This window comes from Rhodotorula graminis, assembly GCF_001329695.1.
Source record: "Rhodotorula graminis WP1 unplaced genomic scaffold RHOBAscaffold_3, whole genome shotgun sequence".
Classification (NCBI taxonomy): domain Eukaryota; kingdom Fungi; phylum Basidiomycota; class Microbotryomycetes; order Sporidiobolales; family Sporidiobolaceae; genus Rhodotorula; species Rhodotorula graminis.
In genome coordinates this window covers 919,289-942,420 of record NW_017264930.1, presented here as the reverse complement: position 1 = coordinate 942,420, position 23,132 = coordinate 919,289, and the positions used below count along the sequence as shown (strand labels likewise).

General features: G+C 68.9%; 8 protein-coding genes across 8 annotated transcripts; 4 read left to right on the top strand and 4 right to left on the bottom strand.

Moving 5' to 3' along the window:
• Nucleotides 1–734: 734 nt before the first annotated feature.
• On the bottom strand, nucleotides 735–1,702 carry RHOBADRAFT_34497 (uncharacterized protein; the record flags this gene model as incomplete). Its single annotated transcript, XM_018413200.1, has 4 exons — nucleotides 735–1,004; nucleotides 1,068–1,154; nucleotides 1,206–1,527; nucleotides 1,603–1,702. Coding segments are annotated over 4 exons (779 nt in total), but the record flags the coding sequence as incomplete, so codon positions are not given.
• A 1,472-nt stretch (nucleotides 1,703–3,174) lies between these two features.
• On the top strand, nucleotides 3,175–5,035 carry RHOBADRAFT_42248 (uncharacterized protein; the record flags this gene model as incomplete). Its single annotated transcript, XM_018414032.1, has 6 exons — nucleotides 3,175–3,706; nucleotides 3,769–3,875; nucleotides 3,946–4,155; nucleotides 4,224–4,510; nucleotides 4,596–4,665; nucleotides 4,814–5,035. 6 exons carry the CDS (start codon nucleotides 3,175–3,177, stop codon nucleotides 5,033–5,035), a joined length of 1,428 nt encoding a protein of 475 aa, XP_018273084.1.
• Nucleotides 5,036–5,415: 380 nt separating this feature from the next.
• RHOBADRAFT_42247 (uncharacterized protein) lies at nucleotides 5,416–6,276 on the bottom strand (the record flags this gene model as incomplete). Its single annotated transcript, XM_018414031.1, has 4 exons — nucleotides 5,416–5,476; nucleotides 5,564–5,767; nucleotides 5,840–6,088; nucleotides 6,167–6,276. 4 exons carry the CDS (start codon nucleotides 6,274–6,276, stop codon nucleotides 5,416–5,418), a joined length of 624 nt encoding a protein of 207 aa, XP_018273083.1.
• A 934-nt stretch (nucleotides 6,277–7,210) lies between these two features.
• RHOBADRAFT_12165 (uncharacterized protein) lies at nucleotides 7,211–9,729 on the top strand (the record flags this gene model as incomplete). The annotated part of the gene is made up of 5 exons (XM_018412084.1): nucleotides 7,211–7,620; nucleotides 7,705–7,990; nucleotides 8,071–8,349; nucleotides 8,644–8,979; nucleotides 9,499–9,729. Coding segments are annotated over 5 exons (1,542 nt in total), but the record flags the coding sequence as incomplete, so codon positions are not given.
• A 2,295-nt stretch (nucleotides 9,730–12,024) lies between these two features.
• On the bottom strand, nucleotides 12,025–14,578 carry RHOBADRAFT_51996 (uncharacterized protein; the record flags this gene model as incomplete). The annotated part of the gene is made up of 6 exons (XM_018416121.1): nucleotides 12,025–12,231; nucleotides 12,381–12,897; nucleotides 13,038–13,946; nucleotides 14,014–14,094; nucleotides 14,171–14,278; nucleotides 14,342–14,578. The coding sequence occupies 6 exons, from the start codon at nucleotides 14,576–14,578 to the stop codon at nucleotides 12,161–12,163; spliced, it is 1,923 nt and encodes a 640-aa protein (XP_018273081.1). The 3' UTR covers nucleotides 12,025–12,160.
• A 279-nt stretch (nucleotides 14,579–14,857) lies between these two features.
• On the top strand, nucleotides 14,858–18,383 carry RHOBADRAFT_51995 (uncharacterized protein; the record flags this gene model as incomplete). The annotated part of the gene is made up of 5 exons (XM_018416120.1): nucleotides 14,858–15,334; nucleotides 15,418–15,572; nucleotides 15,656–16,030; nucleotides 16,116–18,200; nucleotides 18,272–18,383. The coding sequence occupies 5 exons, from the start codon at nucleotides 14,858–14,860 to the stop codon at nucleotides 18,348–18,350; spliced, it is 3,171 nt and encodes a 1,056-aa protein (XP_018273080.1). The 3' UTR covers nucleotides 18,351–18,383.
• A 431-nt stretch (nucleotides 18,384–18,814) lies between these two features.
• On the top strand, nucleotides 18,815–19,137 carry RHOBADRAFT_42243 (uncharacterized protein; the record flags this gene model as incomplete). The annotated part of the gene is made up of 2 exons (XM_018414030.1): nucleotides 18,815–18,891; nucleotides 18,960–19,137. 2 exons carry the CDS (start codon nucleotides 18,815–18,817, stop codon nucleotides 19,135–19,137), a joined length of 255 nt encoding a protein of 84 aa, XP_018273079.1.
• Nucleotides 19,138–20,026: 889 nt separating this feature from the next.
• RHOBADRAFT_51994 (uncharacterized protein) lies at nucleotides 20,027–22,095 on the bottom strand (the record flags this gene model as incomplete). The annotated part of the gene is made up of 5 exons (XM_018416119.1): nucleotides 20,027–20,694; nucleotides 20,834–21,294; nucleotides 21,367–21,534; nucleotides 21,605–21,864; nucleotides 21,955–22,095. 5 exons carry the CDS (start codon nucleotides 22,093–22,095, stop codon nucleotides 20,027–20,029), a joined length of 1,698 nt encoding a protein of 565 aa, XP_018273078.1.
• Between the last annotated feature and the right edge of the window lie 1,037 nt (nucleotides 22,096–23,132).

Genomic DNA, 23,132 nt, shown 5'->3' with positions numbered 1-23,132 from the left:
TCGGCCGTGTGCTGCGGCGCGTTCTCGATCGAGACGAGGACGATGCTGTCCTTGAGCTCGGCCATGAGCTCGGGCGTAAAGATGGGCTCGAGCAGGCTCCGGATCGTCGTGACGGGGACGACGATGCGAGGGTACGGCGTCGGGCCGATGGCGGCGGCGAGGTCGCGCAGGAACTGGGTCGTCTGCTTGATGCCGTCCTCGAGCTCGGGCGCCGGGCAGCGCCACGGGTTCGACCAGATCTGGGACAGGAGCGGGAGGTAGATGAACTCGGGCGCCGGGTCGGTCACCAGCGACGACACGGCGTGCGAGTAGGTCGAGAACCTCGTCGTGAGGATGTCGTCGAGCGCAAACTGGTTCGTGTTAGTGACCCAGTAAGGGAAGTTGGGCTTGGCCGGGCGCGGCGCGCCGTACGCCGCCTTGGTCGTCTCGCGCAGCGGCCGCACGCCCCACCCGCACCCGCCGGCCCCTGCCGCCTTGAGGAGCGCCTCGTTGATCTTGCTCATGTCGGCGACGGCGACCGTCGGCGGCCGAGCGACGTGGCGGTCGAGCCGGCTCTGGACGAGGTCCCACGCCGCGCTCGTGTACGACAGCTGGCGCATCGGGAACGCCGCGACGCCGAGCGTCGTCGCGAGGGCGACGAGGAGGAGGTAGTGCCACCGGCGCAGGGCGGGCTTCTTGACGCCGTACGGGTTCGGGACGGCGAACAGGGACCGGATGTCCTTGGGCCCGGTCTCGAACAGGAGGGTCGACGCGACGACGACGGTCGCGCCGAGGACGGACGGCGTCGACAGCTCAAAGTTGAACAGGATGACCGACAGGAGGAAGGTGAAGACGATCGAGATCGACAGGGCAAAGCCCTTGGCGATGTTGTCGGCGTGCTTGATGGCGACGGCGATGAGGAGGCCGCCGACCGTCTGGAGGAAGATGACGGCCCACGCCATCGGGTTGCCGCTAAAGCCCTCGAAGAAGCCCTCGCCGGCGCGCACGACCGGGTCGTACCAGTGCTCGAGCGGGTCGAACAGGCCCTTGTAGTCGAGCGAGAGGCCGCCCATGGCGTCGAGGTGGACGTGGCTCGCCTGAAAGAGGACGACGACGAGGCCGATGACCGAGCTGAACAGCGACAGCTGGATGTTGCGGACCCACAGGCTCGCCGGCTTGATCGTCGGCGGCGCGACGAGCATGACCTCCTCGACCTGCGGGATGACGGGCTGGCGCTTGATGACGAGCTCGAAGTAGGTCGCCGCGATCGCGCTCGAGAAGCACGACACGAGGACGGCCGAGATGCCGGCGACGTAGTTCATCGACTCGGTCGACGCCGCCGGGTGCGCGCCGTGCTCCTTGGCCTTGGCGTGGATGGCGCCGAGCTGCATCGTCGCGACGCCGAGTCCGAGCGAGACGAGCGTCGCCCACTGGACCGCCGTGAGGCGCCGACCGAGCATGGCGACCGCCGTGATGGCCGTCACGACCGTCTTGAGCTGAAACGTGATCTGGAAGACGGGGACCGACAGGTTGCGCGCGGCGACGTAGCTGCGGGGCGGATTCGGCGGGTCAGAGAGGGCCTCTGAGACGACGAGCCCGAGAGAGCGAGGAGAGCGGACGCACATGAGGTTGTTCTGGAGCGCAAAGAGAACCGCAGGGACCGCCATCTTCCACCAGTCGCCGCCAAACACGTCCTCCCACAGCATGCGCACGACGCCCATCCTCCTGCGCCGCAGCCACAGCCTCGGGTCGTCGAGCATGCGCATGACCTTGGGGTCGGGCTGCGGCGCGCCCTCGGGCGACACCTTGCCGAGCTTCTCGGCGACGGTCGGCGAGATGAGCTTGTGCGGCCACTGGAACTTGGCGAGGGTCGACCGCTCGGGGAACTGGGACCGGATGGGCGAGATCGGGTTCGAGTCGGGCCCGTCGAACGTGACGGAGAAGGACGGGGCGCGGGCCGACGAGCGGCGGCGCAGCGACCGGCGACTCTGGTAGTGCTGGGCGTGGAGGAGCGGGCGGTGGGACGCATCGCTCGGCGTCGTGTCGTACGGGTCCTTGCCCGCCGGGTCGTCGACGCCGACGTCGGTCGCGACCGAGTACAGCTCGGGAGACGGGAGGGCGTGTCGAGGGGCGAGGAGGGTCGCGCGCTCCTTGAGCGTGTCGCGCAGGGCGAGGACGAGGGACAAGACCAGCTTGCCCAGCTCTGCACGGGGTCGTCTCGTCAGGGCTGTACCTTGAAGCAGGCAGGAGAGCTGGGTGCGCACCGGTAAGGAGGACGGCGCTCGACGCCTTGTAGTGCGCCTGGCCCGGTCGGAGCTGGGCTTGCGAGACGTGCAGGCTGCGGGTGCGAGGGGCGAGGTCAGCTCGTGTGCGCAGTGCGCAGAGAGGGAGGGAGGACAGGGGGACGCACACAATGGCGAGTGCGGTCGACTGGATGCAGACGGCGGCGAGCGACAGAGGCCTCGCCGAGAAGAGGGAGCTCATCGTCGTCGAGGCGGTCGGCGTCGTCGAGGAGAAGCCAGTCCAGCAGGCGGTGTACAGCAGCAGACAGGCGTGGTGTGCAGCAACAAGGGCGAGCTGCTCGGTGCGCAAGCCTTGTCGGTGCGGGACCGTCGCACGCTTGCTCGGGCGACTCGGGCTCGAGTCCGGGCGGCCGACGCGCTCAGGGGAAGAGACACGCCAGTTGTGGTCCAAGACGACGCGATCCACGGTCGCGGGCAGCGGTGATCCAGAAGGCCCCAGTGCTCGCTCGAAAGGGCGGACAAAGCCAGGGGCAGGACGACTCGCCGCGAGTGGAAGGCGGCCCGACGGGTCGCGGTTACGGCTTGCGCGCTCGGTACCGCGCGCAAAATGACCGTCCCAGGCAAGTCATCTGGAACGCGGCGTTTCATTCGGCCCACCCGGCAAGCGAGCTTGTTTGAGCGCTTTGTCTCCCCCTCGCGCCCTCGCTCGACTTGGCGCTCGCGGCTTGCCCAAAGCTTCCCGCGACGTCACTCGCGCGTGTTGCAGACAAAAGCGTCGGGAGGCTGGACTGTCTCTCAAGCTGTGCGGGTCCCGGCCCTTGCGCGGCGGCCGAGAGCTGGCTCGGTACCTTCACGCTCAGCGGTGCATGGACAGTCGAGCTGCGTGCTCTCGACCTGCTGCACGGTGAGCTACCACCTCGCGCTACACGGCACAGCACCGCGCCGCTCCGCCATGTCGAGCTCCCACTACCGAGCGCTGTCGGTCACCGGCCTCACCGACCCGCCCGCGTCGTTCTCGCGCTCGTCGACCGACGCCGGCCCCACCAGGCGACCTTCCGTCACCTACAGCAAGCGCGCGTCGACCCAGCACGCGGACCGCCCCGACGCCGGCCTCCTCCTCCACGACCCGTCCGCCCGCGCTCGCCTCGCCGGCGTCCCGCGCAACTACCGCCGCCTGCGCCTCGCCGCCTACCTCGGCTGGGCCCTCGCGGGCGTCCTCGTCGTCGCGCTCGCCGCGAGCCACGGCACGGTGCCGAGCGAGCTGAGGGACCTGCGCCCGCTCGCCGGCGTGCGGGACGCGGCGGCGAGGGTCGGCGCAGCGGCGGCAGGGAGGGCAGCACGGCCACCGACGGGAGCAGGAGCGCAGAGCGGGCATGCGTCGGCGGCGGCGGCAGCGGCGGCGACGGCGAGCGGCGAGACGTCGCCCGTGACCATCGTCTCGAGCTTCTACCGGGTCGACAGCGGCAAGAAGCACCGGGTCAGCGGTGCGTCCTTTCTCTCTATCTCTTCCTGTACGTCGTGAGCTGACTCGCCTCGCCGTGCGCAGAGTACAACGAGTGGCTCGGCAACTTTCTCCATTCCGTCGAGCTGCCGATCGTCTTCTACTGCGCGCCGTCCTTTGCCGCCTACGTCAAGAACCTGCGAGGCAACAAGGTGCGCCCACTTTTCGCTCTGTGCGCACCGAGAAGCGACCAGGAGCCTGACGAACCTCGTCGACCCGCAGCCGATCACGCTCATCACCGAGTTCTCGAGCCCGTTCGACATGCCGCCGGTGCAGGACCTCGGCGGGCACGACTGGGCCGTCCGGCAGCACAAGCTGGACCCGGAGCAGCACGTGCACGTCCCGGACGTGTACGGCGTGTGGACGGCCAAGCCCTGGATCGTCAAGGACGCCGCCGCGCGCAACCCGTACGGCAGCGAGTACTTCTTCTGGGTGCGTCCCCTCTCTCTCCTTCCTCTCGAGGGTCTGTCCGCGGGACTGACTAGAAGCCCTCGACGCAGGTCGACGCCGGCGGGTTCCGCGACTCGTCCGTCACGCACTCGTTCGTCGAGCTGCCGACCGTCCTGTCGGACCTGTACTCGACCCTGCCCGCCGACACGGTCATGCTCGCCGCGACGCTCGGCCCGTTCGAGGGGGGCACGAGCTGGGTCAAGGACGTCAAGCGCAACGACGAGATGGACCGCACGGACCGGCTCCAGGGTGGGTGGTTTGGCGGCAAGAAGGAGGCGGTCAACATGTGGGAGCGCGAGACGAGGAAGGTGACGGTGCTGCAGAGCGCCATGGGTCGGTGCGTCTGCGTCTCTCTCCTTACCACGATCGAAGGGCACATGCTCGAGCGCGCGAGACTGACCTCGTCGTCGCGACCTTCTCAGATTCGCCGCCAAGGAGCAGCCAGTCTGGACGATGGCGGCACGGCTCAACTGGCACAAGATTTACGTGCAGGTGCGTCCTCGTGTTTCTATATTTCCCGCGCTCGCCCGTCGAGTCGACGAGCAGCCCGCCTCCTCCCCTCGACCCACCCTGACCCCTCCTCCCCTCCCCTCCTCTCCTCTCCTCGCCTCGCCTCGCCTCGCCTCGCCTCACCCCGCAGAACATGGCGTACCGCTCCGGTCCCGACTGCGGGCCCGATATGTGGTTCGCGTTCGAGTACTTTGCCGACGGGCGCGACTGCGAGATCCCGGCGTGGAGCGGACCCGAGTACGCGCGTCTCGAGGACGACGAGCGCAAGGCGGCACGGGCGGGGCAGCACATGGAGGGGGGTCTTGTCGGCGGCGGCGACGAGGTTGGCTGGGAGGGCATTGTCGGTCGCTGAGTCGGGAGGAGGTCTGGGTTGCGCCGGGAGCGTACCTCGCACTTGTAGCGCTAGTTCGCCTGCTGTCCCTCTCTCTCTCTCTCGTACATCATCCTGTAGCAGTTCTAGAGCACCTGCATCCTCATTCGCATCACCTCGAAACGTCATGCGTCTTGGGAGAGAGAGGGCAGACGATCTCTCGACTTGCTCGCGCGAGGGGGAGAGGCTCGAGCGAACGCTTTGCAGGACGAAACGACGGCACCCAGTGAGACGAGGAGGGCTACAGGAAGTCTAGTATGTCACTGACGGGGCAGAAAGGCTACACAGTGCGGGTGGGGGGTATGCGGGAGAGAGAGAGACGAGGAGGAGTGGGAAAGGGGGGTGGGAGGTGGACAGCGCACTCAGGCGTGCTGCGAGCACGAGAGGCAGGTGCCGGCGAAGCAGATGCCCTTGCCGGGAATGCTGCGGACGAGGGAAGCGCTCGTCAGGAACTGGGTCGCTCAAAGCGCCGACAGAGAGAGAGAGAGGACGAGAGCGAGGGGGACGCACCAGAAGCGCGTGTTGCCCGAGCCTTGGTCGCACGGCTCGCCGATCTGGACACGCACGGCGCCCGTGGGAGGACGGCACCGGTTCTTGTAGCAGGTGTACCCGAGCGAGTCGTCGCACGGGAGCGACGCGTCGCAGTACGGCTCGAGCGTCTTGAGCGTGCACAGCGCCTCGCACACCTGGCCGACGCACGAGAGGCCGGTTTGGCTGTAGGGTCGAGGTGTGTCAGGTGTCGAGTATAGGGGAAAAGAGGGAAAGCAAGAGGGCGAGTCGACGCACCAGCAGGCGCCCGCGTTCGGGTCGCACGAGCCGCCGAGGCCGACGCTCGGCGCGCAGGAGAGCGGGCCAGTGGCGGCCTGGGTCGCACCGACAGCCTGGGCGGTCGTCTCGGGGCTGGCGGCCTCGGTGTTGGAGATGGTGACGGTGAGGAAGCCGGGGACGACGTCGGGAACGGCCGTGAGGAACGTCTCGCTCGCCGGGTCGGCAGAAATGGTCGGCGAGCCGACGCTCTCGGCGCGGCGGTGGCCCCTGCAGGCGACAAAACGAGGGTCAGGGTCGCTCGAGAGAGAGAGAGAGAGGCTCGGCGAGACGCAGGCGAGGACGCACCAGGCGCGCTTCTGGCGAAGGTGGCTCGGGACCCGCCCGCCGTGGCCAGACGAAGCGAGTGCGGTCGCGGCCGACAAGGCGGCACCGAGCAAGACAAAGGTGGTGCGCATCGTCGGTGTTGGGCTGACTGGTGGACGTGCGAGAGGAGAGGGAGCCGGAGCTGGGGCTCGACTCGACGAGGAGGCTGGGCGGGGAACGAGTGACGAGGGTGTGGGTGCGTGGGGCAGCGAGAGCTGAGTGCAGGTACACAGGAGCAGACCGGCTGCGAGGTGGGAGCTGTGTAGCTTGCTGGACGGACGACGAGCGAGGAGGAGGGAGGCTGTCCGGCGCACCTTTGACCCACAAAGTCGAGGCCACCCCCGGAAGCGGCCGCCGCTTTTGCGTTGTCTTAGCAACGAGACACTCAGTACTGATCAGAGACTCGACAGGTCGAAAAGTGAGCACAGCTCCGGGAGAGGAAGGAGATTCGGCCGGATCCTCGACCTTGTCCTTGTCGCTCGTCCTCGAGGCAAGCCCTCCTCGTCTGGGCCTTGATTGCGCTGCAGCCCCGAGTGCGCACCCGCCAGCCTTGTTCCAACGCGGCCGCGCGCGACGGTCTCGGCGCGCCCCTCCGCACGAGATCATCCGCCCGCCGCTTTCGAACGAGATGAAGTCGCCCTCATCGAGCACCTGGCCATTCAGCCGGTCAGCAAGATCGGCCCTCACTCGACCGCGCTCGTGGCTACAGAGCCCGGCCGCACGGCGGCGCACCGCGGCCGTGGCCCTCCCCCTCCTCCTGCTCCTCTCGACCTCTTTCCGCCGCTCGCCCTCGTCGTCGTTCATCCCGTACTTCTACTCGTCGTCTGCACGTACCGCGGTGTGATCAGCTGGTCCTCTTCGCTCGCCGGTCGCACTTGTGCGTCTGCCGCCGTTCCTCCCCTCCCCTCGCGTCGTCCTCGTCCTCGACGACCCTGACCCTCGTCCCTCTCGTCCTGCAGCATCCACTCGCCTATCCGGCACACCTTCCCTTTCCCTTCGAGCCGACCGCCTCGCCTAGCCGCCGCCATGGCCGCCCGCATCAGCTTCGCCCTCTTGGTTCTTTTCGTCCTCCAGGCGACGTCCGCCCTCGCCGCCGTCTTCTCGTGCGTCGGCGGCACGGTCTTCATCATCGCGCACCCGGACGACGACCTGTTGTTCCAGGCGCCCGACCTCCAGACCGACGTCGCGAGCGGCGCCTGCATCACGACCGTCATCCTCACCGCCGGCGACTCGGGCACGTCCGGCTCGAGCTACGTCCTGAGCCGCGAGCAGGGCAACGGCGCCGCGTACGCCCAGATGACGGGCGTCGGCAACACGTGGACCGAGTTCACGACCTCGTTCGGCGGGCAGCAGGTCCTCGTCACGACGCTCGTCGGCGCGCCCCAGATCCAGCGCGTCCACTTCCGCCTCCCCGACGGCAACATGGACGGTTCCGGGTGCGTCGCCTCTCTCCTCCTCCTCTCTCTCTTCTCGACGACGGGAGGAACAAGCGACTGACGACGAACCCTCCTGCACTGCAGCTTCCCGTCGACGGGCTACCAGTCGCTGCGCAACCTCTACTTTGGGTCGATCTCGTCCATCCGCAACCAGCCCGGCACGGCCACGTTCACCTTGTCGACGCTCAAGGCCGCCCTCGCCGAGATCCTGACGGCCCGTCAGCCGTCGTGGGTCCGCACGCTCGACAACCTGTCCGACTTTGACGCCGGCGACCACGCCGACCACCTCGCGTCGGCCCGCATCGCGACCGACGTCGCGAGCCAGTTCTCGAACGCGTCGACGGCTGGCTACATGGGCTACCCTGCTCAGGTGCGCCTCCCTCCCTCTCTCTCTCGGCCTCACCGTCCGTCGCCTTCGCAGGCCCTGACTTTCCCTTGCACCTCGCACAGAACTTTGCGCCGACGATGGGCCTCGACGACGGCTCGTTCATCGCCAAGTGCAACGCCTTCTTCGCCTATACGCCGTACGACAGCGCCGAGTGCCAGTCGCTGTCGGAGTGCTGGAGCGCCGGGCGCGGCGAGGTGTACTGGCTCCTGCGGCAGTACATCGTCAGCGAGGACCTCGCCGAGCAGTCGTACATCGGCTCTGCCGAGATGCCCGTCGTCCTGCCCGAGGACCTCGACAACGTCGCGCCGCTCGGCCAGGTGTTTGCCTCGAGCGCGTCGGGGGTCCAGCCCGCGTCGGCCGCCGTCGACGGCAACGTCCAGGGCTACCCGGGCAACTACAGCGCCGAGTGGGCGTCCAACGGCGAGGGCGTCGGCGCGTGGTGGGGCGTCCTGTGGGACGACACGTACAACATCTCGGCCGTCGCGCTGTACGACCGCATCAACCAGAACGACTGGATCCAGGGCGGCACGCTCGAGTTCTCGGACGGCTCGACCGTCTCGTTCGGCGCGCTCGCCAACGACGGCTCGGCGACGCTCGTGTCGCTCGGCGGGTCGGTCGTCACCCAGTCGATCAAGATGACGGTCACGAGCGTGTCGCCCTCGACGGGCTCGGCCGGCCTCGCCGAGTTCAAGGCGTTCGGCGAGCTGTGCTCTGGCTGCACGCCGGGCAGCTCGATCGACGACGGCGCGACGACGACGACGACGAGCTCGGGCGTCGTGTCGGGCAACGGCGCGTACGCCGACCTCGCCCTGTCGGCGCACGCCTTTGCGTCGTCGAGCTTTGCTCAGCAGGGCGCCGACCGCGCCGTCGACGGCGTCATCAGCGGCTATCCGCTCAACTCGTCGGCCGAGTGGGCGTCGTACAACGAGCGCACGCCCTGGATCAACCTGACGTGGGACGCCTACTACATGGTCGACTCGATCGTCCTGTGGGACCGGCCCAACCTGAACGACTGGGCGACGAGCGCGACGCTCGCCTTCTCGGACGGCTCGTCGGTCCCTGTCGGCGCCCTCAACAACGACGGCTCGGCGACGGTCCTCAACCTGTCGACGCCGGTCAACGTCTCGTCGATCAAGCTCCAGGTCACGAGCGCCGGCCCGAGCAGCAGCTCGGTCGGCCTGTCCGAGATCGCGTGCTTCTACTCGCAGCCGCAGACGCCCGTCAACCTGACGGTCGTCGGCCGCAACCCGGGCCAGGACGCACCCGTCGTAGGCGACCTCGACAACGAGGACTGGTCCGACGACCTCGCGCTCCAGAACGCGACCGTCATCGTCTCGTCGGCGGCGCCGGGCCAACCGGGCGTCAACGCCATCAACGGCCAGCTCGGCGGCTACCTCGAGGACGGCTCGGGCGACGACTCGCTCGAGTGGTCGTCGAACAACGAGGGCCAGGGCGCCTTCTTCAACATCTCGTGGCCCTACCCTGTCAAGGTCGCCCAGGTCTCGCTGTACGACCGGCCCAACCTCGTCGACCAGATCACGGGCGCGGTCCTCGTGTTTGACGACGGCTCGTTCGTCAGCACGGGCGCGCTGTACAACGACGGCTCGGCGACCAACATCTCGGTCCCGGGCATCGTCACGACCTCGATCAAGATGCGCGTGACGTCCGTCTCGCCGTCGACGGCGGCGTGTGGCCTGTCCGAGTTTGCCGTGTACGGCTCGATCCCGTGCGTCTCTCGCTTACTTCTTCTCCCTCTCTCGCACTCGTGTGCCGGAGCTGACCTCAAGAGGATCGTCTACAGGAGCCTCGCCAACAGCACCGACCCGCTCAACTCGACCCTGCCGCTCAACTCGACGCTCCCTCTCAACTCGACGCTCCCTCTCAACTCGACGCTCCCGCTCAACTCGACGGCGCCGCTCAACTCGACCCTCGGCCTCAACTCGACCTTGCCGACCAACGCGACCTCGTCCCTCCTTCCGAACGCGACGTCCTCTCTCCTGCCCAACGTCACCTCGTCGCTCTTCCCCAACGCGACGTCGACCTCCCTGTTCGGTTCGGCGTCGATGAACGCGTCGGCGAGCAGCACCCTGAGCGCCAACTCGACGATCACGTCTTTCTTCCCGAGCTCGACCGGGTCGGCGAGCCTCAACCTGTCGTCGACGGCCTACAACTCGTCGGCGTCGTCGTCGGCCAGTCGGTTCAACGCGTCCTCGTCGTCCCTGTCGGCCTCGTCGAGCGGGTTCAACTCGTCGAGCGTCCTCGCGAGCGCGACGAGCAACATCTCGTCGAGTTTGTTCCCGTCGAGCACCGTCAACAGCTCGTCGATCCTGCTCCCGTCGAGCACGAGCAACAGCTCGATCTCGGCAGCGTCGACCGCATCCGCAAGCGCCAACTCGTCGAGCATCATCTCGAGCGCGGCGAGCGCCTCGAGCACGCTCTCGGCATCGTCGAGCTCGATCAACGGCAGCGTCTCGTCGACGCTCCGCGCCAACGCGACCTCGTCGAGCGTTCTCCCGAGCGGGTCTGTGTCGGCGAACGCGACGCTGAGCTCGGCGGCGTCGTCGTCGACGGTGCGCCCGTCGTCGTCGGGCACCAACTCGACGCTCCTGGCGAGCTCGACCGCGTCCTCCTCGCTCAACTCGACGACTATCGCCTCGGCGAGCTCGAGCGTCGCGTCGGCGTCGGCCAACTCGACCCGGGCGAGCGTGAGCGCGAGCGCAACCCTGTCGGCGTCCAATTCGTCGACCCTCCTCGTCCCTGCGTCGTCGGCCCTCGCCTCGAGCTCGGTCTCGCGGAACGCCTCGTCGGCCTCGTCGTCTGCGCTGCCGACCAGCTCAGCCTCGTCGTCGGCGTCGTCGGTCGCGTCGTCGGTCGCGTCCAGCAGCAAGGTCAACTCGACGTCGGCGCTTCCTTCGACGTCCGCGCTCCCTTCCTCGACCATCGTGTCGCGCTCGTCGGTCCTGCCTTCCACCTCAAGCGTCATCTCGAGCGTCGCACCGTCCTCGTCGTCGCGTCCGGCGTCGTCGTCGGTCGTCCCGTCGAGCTCGTCGTCCTCTCTCCTTCCACCTTCCACCGGCATGGTCACCTTGACGCGCTCGTCGTCGACCGTCGCGTCGTCGACGCTCATTCCGTCCTCGTCGTCGACCCTCAAGCCCTCGTCGACGTCGACGACGCCCACGGGCCTCCCGACAGCGACGGCCGCCTCGAACGCCAACATCGCCCGCCTCCCCGGCGTCGTCGCCAAGGCCTCGTCGTCGATCGCCAAGTCGCCTCCTGCAGGCGCCATCGACGGCAGCTACGGCGGCGTCTCGTGGCTCGGGTTCGGCAACGCCGCCCAAGAGTGGGTCTCGACCGGCACCAAGGGCCAGTGGCTCGAGCTGTCGCTCCCGGCGCAGTACAACCTCAAGGACATTTATCTCGCCGGCCGCGTCAACTACTGGCAGTCGATCACGAGCGCGACCCTCAACTTTACCGACGGCACCATCATCACGTTGCCGACGGGCGTGCCCACCAACGGCGGCCACGTCTCGCTCGGTTCGGCGGGGCTCACCGTCTCGGGCGTGCGCCTCACCATCACGGGCACGAGTGCAACGACGTCGCAGGCCGGTCTGTCCGAGATCGAGCTCTGTGCGTCCCGGTTTCTCTCGTTCTTCCTCTCCTCCTCAAAGCCTCGAATTGACCCTTCTCTCTCTCTCGCAGACTCGAAGGTTCCTCCTCCCTTTGGCGTCATCGTCGGTCAGCTCGGACGCTAGACGCCGCTCTCCTTTCCTCCTCTGTGCATCCACTCCATAGAGCCTCTCTCGTCCCCTCCTCGCAACCAGGTCGTCCTTTCGTGCAGTCCGTCTCGCAGTTCAGCCCTGTAGCCCTAGCACCTCCTGTAGCCTTAGATACCCACGCGCAACTTGCATACTCGTCGTCTCATCCTCTTGCCGAGTCTGTCGAAGCGAGAGCGCGAGAGCGAGAAGGCGACTTGCAAGCGGCCTCTCCTCGCGGTCACACTCTCTCTCGCGCAGAGAGAAGGGGGAACGACGATGCTTTTTGTACTGTCATGCGGTGAGAGGGGAGAGAGAGAAGAGAGGGGTGCGGTGCGAGACTCTATGGGGTGGTACGACGACGACGAAGGACAGCGTGCACGGACCTCGCCACCTCCGCTCACTGCTTCTTGGCCGCGTCGTCGTCGTCGCACACGGCCTCCTTGGCCTTCTTGACCTTCTTCTTGCCAGCTGTAGGTGGGCGAGGGACGAGAGAGGCGTGTCGGCGCGAGAGAGGGAGGCAGGAGGGGAGAGAGGGGGAGAGGGGGAGAGGAGAAGAGGGGACGGACCCGTCAGTACGAGTGTCGGGGCTCACGAACGGCCAAACCAGCGCCGCGCACCTTTCCACAGGTCGCCGAGGAGCGAGTGCTTGTCGTCGTCGTCGGCGGCGGCGTCCTTGACCGCCTCCTTGCCCTCCTTGACCGCCTCGGCCGCCTTGTCCTTGACGCCCTCGAACGCGTCGCCCACCTCCTCCCGGACACTCTCGAACCGCTCCTTGGCCTCGTCGAGCTTGTCCTCGACCGACTCGCTCGACGCGCGCTCGGCCGCACCCGCAGCGGCGCGCGCCTTGTCGGTCGCGGTCGACGAGATGTCGTCGCTCATGGTGCTCCACCACTGGGGCTTGTCCGGTGCGCCCTCGCGCGGAGGAGGGGTCGCGACCTGGGGCTCGTCGCCGGCTGGAGGGGCCGAGGCGGCGGCGCCGGCGGCCGAGGAGGAGGAGGATGAGGGTGCCGGGCGGCGAGACGAGGAGGGGGACGACGAGGAGGATGCAGATGCGGAAGAGGAAGAGGTGGTGGGGTAGTGCGCCGTCGAGCCGGGCATGTCGGTCTCGGCGACAAACTGCTCGAGGATGCGGCGCTGGGCGGGCGAGAGGGACCTGCGAGGCGAGGCGAGGCGAGGCAGCCGGGTCAGGGCTCGTCCCGCGGGTGACGACGAGAGGCAAAGAGAGAGAGAAGGAGGAGGAGGACGCACCTGGGCATGGTGACGTTGAAGCGCACGACGAGGTCGCCGTGGTCGTCCTTGTACAGCTTCTTGACGCCGCGTCCTCGGAGGACCATTTCCTCGCCGGGCTGGGTCCCCTGCGGCACACGCACCTCGACGTCGCGGTCGAGCGTCTTGACGGGCGCGCGCCCGCCGAGGATGGCCGTGTAGAACGGCACGTGGACGTTCTGGTACAAGTTGGACCCTTGGCGCGAAAAGACCTTGCTCGGCTGCACGTTGATGCGCACAAACAGGTCGCCGTTGCGGCCGGCCTTGGCCGAGGTCGAGCCGCCGGCGGTGAGCGGCGCGTCGCCCTTGCCGTCGAGGCGGATCTTCATGCCGTCGTCGACGCCGGGCGGGATCTTGACCTCGACCGTGCGGCGCTCACGCACCTTGCCGACGCCGGCGCACGTCCCGCAGTTGCTCCCGGGCGGCGCGACGCTGCCAGACCCGCCGCACGCCGAGCACGTCGAGGCCATCTGGAACCCGCTCTGGATCGTAAACGTGCGCGTGCCCGACCCGCCGCAAGAGCCGCACTGGGCCTTGTGCATGCCCTCGCGCAGGCCCGAGCCGTGGCACGTGTGGCAGTCGACGACGGGCGAGATGGCGATCGTGCGCGACGCGCCCTTTGCCGCGTCGAGGAACGGGACCGAGATCGACACCTCGATGTCGTCGCCGACGGGCACCGTCTGTCGAGGCCCGCCCGCCGACCCGCCGCGCCCGAACGCGCCGAACAGCGACTCGAAGATGTCGGCGCCGCCGGGTCCACCGGGCCCACCGCCCATGCCGCCGCCGAAAAAGTCGCCAAAGCCGGCGCCGCCGAACGACGAGGTGGCGCGGGCGTAGGCGTCCGAGTCGAAGCCCGGCTGGGTCGACGCCGAGCCGAAGCGGTCAAAGTCGGCGCGCTTCTTGTCGTCCGACAGGATCTGTGTGTCATGCAAAGTCTCGAGTCAGTCGGCGGGGCCCTGCGAAGAGAGAGAGAGGAGGACGCACGTCGTAAGCCTCCTGGATCTCAACAAACTTCTCCTTGGCGTCCTTCTCGGTGCTCGAGTCCGGGTGGTAGCGCTTGGCGAGCTGTGCACGTCGAGGCAAGGGATCAGTCAGGCGCCCGACGACGACGAGGACGGCAGAGAGAGAGAGGGGAACGCACGCCGTAGTAGGCCTTCTTGATCTCGTTGACCGACGACTCCTTCTTGACGCCGAGGACGCTGTACGGGTTCTTGTTGAGGGTACGCGCCGTCGAGGAGTGGAACGAACGCTGTCAAGGAGGGCAAGGGTGAGCCTGTGGGTCGTGGCGAGGAGGAGAGGGAGGAGGACGGACCGAGGACGACGGTGCCGAGCGACGGCGTGCGAGTGGCTGCTGCTCAATGACCCAGCCGTTCAAGCTAGTCGCAGTCGAGCGCGTGCGAGTGTTGGTGGTCGAGGGAGCGGCGGCCGATGAGAAGGAGCGGCGAGAGAGCGGGAGCTGGGCGGGGGACGAGGCGGCTGCCGAGGCTGATGCTGCAGCTGCTCGGGCAGGCTGCTGTGCGAGGTGCACGAGTGCTGGTGGGCGGGGCATGGCTGTGCGTGAAGAGCGATCGGAGGAAGAGCGAGGGAAAGTCGAGGAAGAGGTGAGCGAAATCCGACACAGCTCGCCCTCGCGTCCTTGGTCGTACTTGAACCGCTCGGAGAGACGGACTAGAGTATCTTCGAGCCCGTCAGCCCAGCGACCAGACTCTAGCGCGAGGTGAGCGGGCGAGGGTCTGGCCTTTCCTCCTCTCGCTCTCCGCTCTCGACAACGCTCGCCGTCAGCGTCCAGCTCGACAGCTACCAGCTCATCGAGCTCACGAGCATCGCCATGGCGCCCTGGCTTCAAGCCCTCGCGCACCACCCAGTGTGGACCCTCCCTCCGCCAGCCTCGTCCTCGTCGTCCAACGACCTCGCCCGCTCAACCGCCCCAGGGTCAGCAGCACACGCAGCAGCGCAAGCTGCACTCGGCCGCTCGTCGTCGACGGTGGCCCCCCTGTCCCAGTCCAACTCGAGCCGCTCCTTGTTCGGCCTCGCCAACTCGCCCTCATCCCCCTCGTCGTCCTCGTCCCCGGCCAAGCCGCACCCGCTCAAGCGCAGCCGCTCGTCCCACACTGCCGGCGCCAAGAGCTCAACCGAGCGCCGCATCAAGGGCGGGCGCACGACCCGCGTCGCCGTCGTGCGCGGCACCGACCTCGTCGTTGCTGTCGGCAGCGAGCTGCGCATGGCGAGCCTCGCTCAGGTCAAGAGCCGCGCGATCGAGGCGGGCGAGTTGCCTGTGGAGGACATCGACCTCGGTGACTACAAGGTGCGCTGCCACCTCTCTCTTTTGCCTCGTCGCCGCCGCCGTCGCCCGACCCCGCTCACCCTCTCGCGTCCTCCACCACGCAGGTCCTCAACACGCCCGCCGTCACGTTCGAGATCCAGCAGCTCATCGTCAACCCGACGTCAAAGCTGCTCGCCGTCGTCGGCGCCCACTCGGTCGTCGTCGTCGTCCTCCCGCGCCGAGGGTGGACCAACACGGTCAGCAAGACGCTCGAGTGCCGGTGCGTCCCCCTCGGTTCCCTTGTCGCTCAACTGGCCCCATGCGCCTGTCAGTGTGACATAGGTTGACCAGTCGTGCGCACAGATCGCTCCCCGTCGGCGCCTTCTACCACTCGTTGGCCGGCTCGCCCACCATCGCGTCCGTCCTGTGGCACCCGCTCGGCCACGACGCGTCGTCGCTCGTCGTCCTCACTTCCGACGCCACCCTGCGCGAGTACACCGTCTCCGAGTCGCTCGACGAGCCCGCCCAGACGCTGTCGTTCGCGCGAGCGGGTGCGGGCGCGGGAGCGGGCACGGCGAGGAAGGGCGGGTTCGGGCTCGACGCGGTCGACCGCGAGGCGCAGACGGCCGTCGCGCTGTGTGTCGGCGAGGGCAAGGGCGACTGGGGCCCGTTGACGCTGTATGCGCTCATGCGCAACGGCGACGTCGTGTCGATGTGTCCGTTCCTCCCCAAAAAGGCGTGCGTCCTCGTCGTCGCAGCCGCGTCTCCTCTCGGCCCTTTGTCAGGCCCGCGAACTGACTCATGCTTTCGTTCGGTGGCACAGGTCGCTCACGCCCAACTACGTCCACGCCCTGTCGGCCTTCGTGTCGACCAAGGTCGACTACCTCTCGTCCGCCTCGCCCTTCCCCGCCCTCGAGAAACGCTACAGCCTCCAGCAGCAGTACGTCAGCTCGCTCGTCCGCCAAGTGACGACCTCTGGGCCGCCCGCCTTCGCCACCGACCTCGGCCTCGACCGCGCCGACGACGACGACGACTCGCACGACCCGTCGACGCCCCGGGACGTCGTGTCGCCCTCGCGCCCCGCGTTGGCGCCCCGGCTCCAGGGCCCGTTCCTCCTCCAGCCGGCGCCCGCAGAGCTCGACAACGGCGCCGACGGCGCGGCGTGCGACCTCGCGTACCTCGCCCATGCGGCGCCGTCGGGCGAGGCGGGCGACGGCGAGGCCGACGGCGAGGCCGACGGCGAGGAGGAGATGGGCGAGGGCGTCGGCGTGCTCGCGATCGCGTACCGCGACGGCAAGGTCGACCTGTGCCTCGAGGTCGAGAAGGTCGAGGCGCGCTTTGTCGGCGAGGCGCCGCCTCCCGCCGCCCCGGCCGCCGCCCTCGCGAGCTCGTCTCGCTCTGGCGCGCTCGTCCTGCGCAACCGCTCGACGCCCCGACGCGGCGGCGGGTTCGGCGCCGCCAACCTCGACTCGGACGACGACGACGAGCCCGCCGACGCCAATGCCGACGACGCCGACGACGCCGCCGACCTGCCGACGCTCGCCGTGTTCGAGTCGATCGACCTCGGCCTCGCGACGGCGCTCTCGCCCGCCGGGTCCGAGCACGTCGTCGCGCGCGCGCTCGCGCACAACGCGCCCGTCTTCGCGCGCGACCCGCTGTACGGCGCCGACACGCTGTACGTGCGGCACGCGCTCGGCGCGCACTGCCTGTTCCTCGGCCCGTGGTTGGCGCCCATGGCCGAGGCGCTGAGGAGTGCGGCGAGGAGGGGCGAGGACGGCGGCGACGAGGGGCAGGACGACGACGAGAAGCTCGAGAGGGAGCTGAGGGAGGGGTTGCTCGGCGCGCAGGGCGGGACTGAGGTGTGCTGGGTGCTCAAGACGGTCGGTGCGCATGGAGAGGAGGACGCGCACGAGGGTGAGGGCGCCGCCTCCGCCGCGCAGCCGGTCGAAGGCCTCGCGCTCCTGAACGACGTGTACCTCGGGTACTCGCTCGTGCTCGTCACGGCCGCGCTGCAGCCCGTCGGCATCGAGCTCGCGCTGCGCATCGACGCCTCGGCGACCGCGTTCGACGACGCATCCGCTGCCGCCAGGTCCGCAACACCGGCCAAGCCCGCCGCCGCCGCCGCCTCCTCGACCGAGCCCGCCTACGTCTCGCTCCTGTCGCAGACCCCGTTCACCGTCCCCGCCATCCTCTCTCGCCCGCGCACCGCCGCCCCGCTCGTCCCTCGCCTCCCGTCCACGTCGTCCGAGCTGCGCGTGACGCCCGACACGCTGCGACAGCTCGGCAAGCACGTCTCGGCGACGCAGACGGCCCTGCGCGACCTCGTCGCCGCGTCGGGCGTCGTCTCGGCGCGCGTCGAGCTCCAGATGAGGGAGCTCAAGCGCCAGGTCGACAAGGTGCGCGAGCTCGACGAGCGGCGTGCAGAGCTCGGCAGGAGCGTCGGTGCGGGCGCCGGTGCCGGGGCGGGTGCGGGTGACGGGGCAGCGGGCGGCGTCGAGGCGAGGGTGCGCGCGGCCGAGGAGAGGCAGCACGCGCTCCTCGCGCGCACGGACCGCGTCCTGCAGCGGCTCGTCGAGAGCCACCAGCCGCAGGTGAGCGCCGTCGAGCGCAAATGGTTCGACGAGCTCGAGCGCCTCAGCGACCAGGTCGACGGCGGCGTCAGCGACGACGAGGACCGCAGCTGGTCGGCGGCCGTGGCGGCGGCGGCGACGGGAGGAGGGTCAGGTGCGGCGCCGCTCGCGTTGAGGGCGCAGCGGCTCGAGGCGCAGATGGAGCTGCTGCGGCCGGCGCTCGAGGAGCTGAGGCGCAAGGAGGAGGTCAAGCGGGCGGCGGGAACGCCGGCGCGCAACGGCGCGGGCGGCATGGGCCAGTTGCAGCTCGCTCGGGTCGAGGGCTTGCTCTCAGACGAGTGCGTCCTCTCTCTCTCTCTCTTCCCCTCTTGTGGACACGTTTACTGACTGTTTGCCCACCTCGCCTCAGGGCAAAGATCCTCGCCGACGCCAAGCGCAAGGTCGAGCGCCTCACGAGCGCCCTCGCCTCTGCGTCTCTTTGCGGCTGAATGCAACGCCGCGTGTTCCTTATTGCCTTCTCTACTCGCGAACCGCTTGCCTCGAGCCTGAGCGAGGGTCGATGCAGAGAGAAGCCGGCACTTGCTCGAGAGACAGAGAGGGAAGCGCGAGAGTACTCGTCCCGGCGCCGCACGTACAGCGCAAACGCACGCAGCCTCAACGGGCCAGCTGTTCCCAGTCCATCCAGATGCCGTAGAGAGCGACAGCGAGCGAGGACGCTGTCGTCGGGATGTCCGGCGAGAGGGCCCGGCGCGTTCGCGCTCAGCTCTCGGCGTCCGCCTCGATTCGCCTCCTCGCGCCCCGCTCCTCTGTCCGCCTTTCTGCTCTGCTTCCCTCACTCTCGCCGACCTGTGCCCGCAACCGCACACCTCCGCACCAAGCACTAGTGCGTCCATCCACCTGACTGCGGTGCAGGTCCGAGCACGCGCTCACCTCGCCTCCCCGTTCCGCAGCCATGTCCAACACCACCCCGAACACCACCCAGAGCCCGGCCGGCACCAACGGCAGCAACTCTGCCGCCACGACTCAGCAGTGCGCCCTCCCTTTCTCTCCTTCCACGTCGGCGGCAGACCTGATCCTCTTCCGCGTTCCTGTCACAGGACCCTCGGGCTCCCGGTCTACAACGGCCTCCGCCTCGAGACCTACTTTTTGTTCATTTATGGCGAGGACGTGATCCACCACGCCATGGACACGGGCGACCTCGCCGAGATCGACGAGGAGGACCGGGAGATGTTCAAGAGATGGCTCAACGGCGAGTACGATGAGGTCGACGTTTGAAGTTCGGGTGCGTCCTCTCTCTCTATCCCTGTCGTGTTCAGTCAGGGACGGCGAGTACTGACGACGAGTTCACCCTCCACCGCAGCGCAACTCGGCGACACGAGGTCACCGCTCCTCGTCCGGCCCTCCTTGTCCTCTCCTCCCGCTGGCTAGTTCCCGCAATGACAGCCTCGCCCGACTGAGCTTCCTCGAGAGACTGTGAGCGAACGAGAGAAAGCAGGCGCGTGCACGCTCGGCAGCGCTCGTGCGTCTTGCTTTCACCTCTCATTCTCCTCGAGAATGTAGCGTGTCGCGCAATGGCTTTGGGAGCAGTCACGCTCGCCCTCAGGCGTTGGACGACGTCGCAGCAGCGGCCCACCCTGCTGAGCTCCTCCACGAGAGTTGTCTTTGCCCGTAATCGTCGCCGGCAGCCCGAGATGATGAAGATGAGGCTCGTCGCGAGGCTCTCTAGCTGGCTCGCGTGCAGCTTTGAGCCACTCACAAGCCTTCACGTACGACGACTATTCAACGTCCAGCCCGACGAAGGTCGAGAGCAGGAGGGAGAGCTGCCGTTCCGTCCACGCGCATGTCAAAGTTCGCCACGCTCGCCTGCTCGCCCTATTCTGCTCGCGGCTCCAGATCTTTCGCTTCAAAGCCCACGTGCACGCCCTTGCAGAGCCCCAAATTCTACATTGCAGTATCGACACTTCCTTGATCATCGTCCACCTGCTCGACACCGTGCACGGCGGGCCACCCATCGCCTGAATCTCCTCGACCATGCCCTCGAGCGCCAACCGCCACTCGTTCTCCCGCCGCCGCACGGACCTCTCCCCCTCGCCCAGCTCGACCGGTCCCTCCTCGCCCTCTTTCCGCCCCTGCCACGACATGACGCGTCGCTCGAGCGCGCTCGTCACGACGGCGAGGAGCGCGAGGTCGAACGGCGACGGGCCGAGCGACGCGTACTCGTTGAGCGAGAGCGGCGACGCGTTGACGAAAACCCGTCGAGGGCGTCGTCGAGACAGGTGCGGTCGAGGACGCAGGCGCGAACGCAGGCGCCCATGTCGTCAGGGAGGTCGGCGAGGGACCGTACTGCGGCGAGCTCGGCGCAGCTCGCCGGGGCGGCCGGGTCGTCGTCGTCCTCGCCCTCGCGCGAGTCGCCGCCGCCCGCGTGCGCCCGCAGCGCCTCGGCGCACACGCTGCGCGCAAAGTGCATCGCGAGGAAGCGCACCGGCAGCGCGTGCGCCCGGCGCACGTCGGCGAGGTGGTCGACGACCTCGCACGCCGCGCGACAGCACCCGGCGAGCGCCGTGGTCGTCGACGCCGTCGACGTCTCGCGCTCGCCCGCTGCGTCGCCGCACCTCGCCGAGCCGCTGCTCGATGCAGCATCGGACGCGCCCGCACCTGCGCCGTCACGAGCCTCGCCCGTACCGGTCGCGCCGCTCGCCGCGTGTCCACCGCCTTGACCCGTCTCGACGCCCGAGCCACCCTCCCCTGGTACCGCGCCACCTTCTGCCCGAGACGACGAGCCCGAATCCGAGACGCCGCCGCCGTGTGGGCCCTCGTCCCTCGCCGTCGCCCCTCGCGCCGCGCCGAGCCCGCTCGACCTCCTCGACGGCGTCGCGGCGCGAAGCCGAGCGCGAGCGCGGAAAGAAGGAAGCGGCGCAGCGCGAGTGTGAGGCGATGGCGACGGCGCGCTCGACAACGGGCTTGGGCGGACGAGGGGGAGGGTGCTGCGGCTGCTGAGGGTGGCGCTGAGGGTGCGGGGAGGACAAGGCAGGAGCGGTGACGGCCCTCGCCTTGGCGGCGGCGGCGGCGGCCTGCGGCGGGCTGTCGGGAACGAGGATGGCCGGGCGCTCCTTGGCCGCGGGCACGGCCCGCTCGACGAACGTCTCGTCCTTGGCCGGGTCGAGGAACGGCGAAGGCGAGGCCTCGCGGCGGCGGGGCGGAGCGTTGCCGTGGTCGGCGACGCCGAGGAGGTCCTGGGCGTGAGGCGGGCCCGGAGCGAGGGCGTCGAGCGCAGGGACGTGCGCGAGGTCGTCGGGGAAGAAGCCCGGGTCGAACAAGTCGTCCTCGCCCTCGATGTGTGCGGCCCGGTCCTCGCTGCCGACGCGGCCGAGCGGCTCGGCCTCGGCCATGACCTCGTCAGGCGGCGTACGGATGCGGTCGCGCGAGACGAGTCTGTCCAGGAGGCAGGCGGGTCAGTCTGAGGCGCAACGAGGTGGAGGAGAGAAAGAGGACGAGGCGACGCACTGCGAGAACGAGCGCACGGCCTTCTCCTTCTGGGCGCCCTCGCTGCTGCGCGGCTTCTTGAGCGCCTCAAACTCCTTGACGCGCTTTAGCTCGTCGGCGTCGAGGTCGCGAGGTGGCGGAATGTCGTTCGAGACGCGCTTGTCGCCCTTCTTGCGCGGCGAGACGTCCCTGCGGGTGCGAGGTTGAAGGTCAGTTCCAGGCCGAGACGGCGAAACTGACGCAGAGAACGTGGGCGCACTCGGCGGCCGACGCGTGAGGCGACTGAACGACGACCTTCTTCTTCTTGGCGGCGCCCCTCGACCTGGTCGTGTGCGAGCGCGGCGTCTGCTGGTCCTTCTCGTCGCCCTCGCTCTCCTGCTCGCCGTCCTGCTTCTCGACGCCGCGCATCTTGCTCTGGCGCTTCTGGACCCGGCTCGTCATTGTGGCGTGCGACGACGCCGCCTTGCGCGTCTTGGCCGCCGGCTGGACGACCTCGTGCACTGCTCGGCTGCCGGCTCGCTGCGACGCGGGGTCGAGAGCTAGGCGTGCGGCGGGCGCTCGTTGTCACAGTCGGTGCCGGGCTCAGATGCGAGGCGCTGCGGGCCTTACACCGTCGCGAGTGGCCTTGCACAGCGCTGGGGGCGAGGTCGAGCAGGCGACATGGTCGAGGAGGAGGTCGGCGAAGGCGGGGATGCGGGAGAAGTGGGCGGCCAATGTCGGGCGGCTCGACAGGCGCGAGGGCAAGTGCATCGGTGCCGGAAGCGCTGGCGATCTTGGCGGAGCGCAACGAGTAAGAGAGAGGCGAGAGAGAAGCAACGACGTCGTCGTCGGCGTCGGCGACTCCTGCGCTCCTGCCCTTCGTCGTAAGCTGCACGCAGAACCGACCAGGTGCGCTCTGCGGCCTTTCACCAGCTCGCGGTACCCTCTCCGACGCGGCACTGACTCTCCTGCCCCGACGCCGACAACCTCTCTCATCAGCAGACGCCTCGTCCAACCTCGCGTATCCGACCCCTCCGCCCTCCTGCGGCGTCCTCGAGACGCTCGTGCGCGTCAGCGTCTGATCGCCCGCCGTCGCGCGTCCTCCTCCACCCCATTCCCTCCCACCAACCTCTGGTCGCCCCGCACCCACCTCCTCTCGCCGTCGCGCAAAATGGCCGACCGCCCCTCGTCCCCTCGACCCGCACACGCGCCATCCAGCACGACCTGCGAGCAGAGCCCAGCAGATCAGGCTCACTCGTCGGCACAGATGGGCGCGGCGTCGCGGCCTGTCGTCGTCGACGGTACCGAGGCGGCGCACGAGGTTGGGTGCGACGGCGAGGCCGGCTCACAAAGCCAGGAGCGGCTCGTCGCACAGCTGGAGCACCACCTCGCCATCGCCGCGAGCCCGACCTGCGACGGCACCGTCGCGTCCTCGGCGCCGCCCCTCCCCCGCCCTCCTCCTCCTGCGCCCGCTCGCCCTGCCTCGACCCCTCCTCGCCCACTTCGCTCGCCAATGCGTCCACCCGCTCCCTCGGCCTTCGCCGACAACGACCCTCACTCGAAGCCGGCTACGGCCACGTCGTCCGCCTCGTCGTCATCGCCGCGGCCGCCCGCAGCCGCCATCCCGCACGAGCCCGGCGCAGCGCCGCCCGACGCCACTCAGCTCGGCGGAACGTCCCTGCGCCCACTCCTGCAACCTGTCGCGACGGCGGCGCCCGGCGCTCGTGCGGCGAGCGACGCGCTCGCGCGTTCGGCGAGTGCCCCGCCGCGAGCTTCGATCTCGGCGCCGTCGGCCGACGGGCCCGACG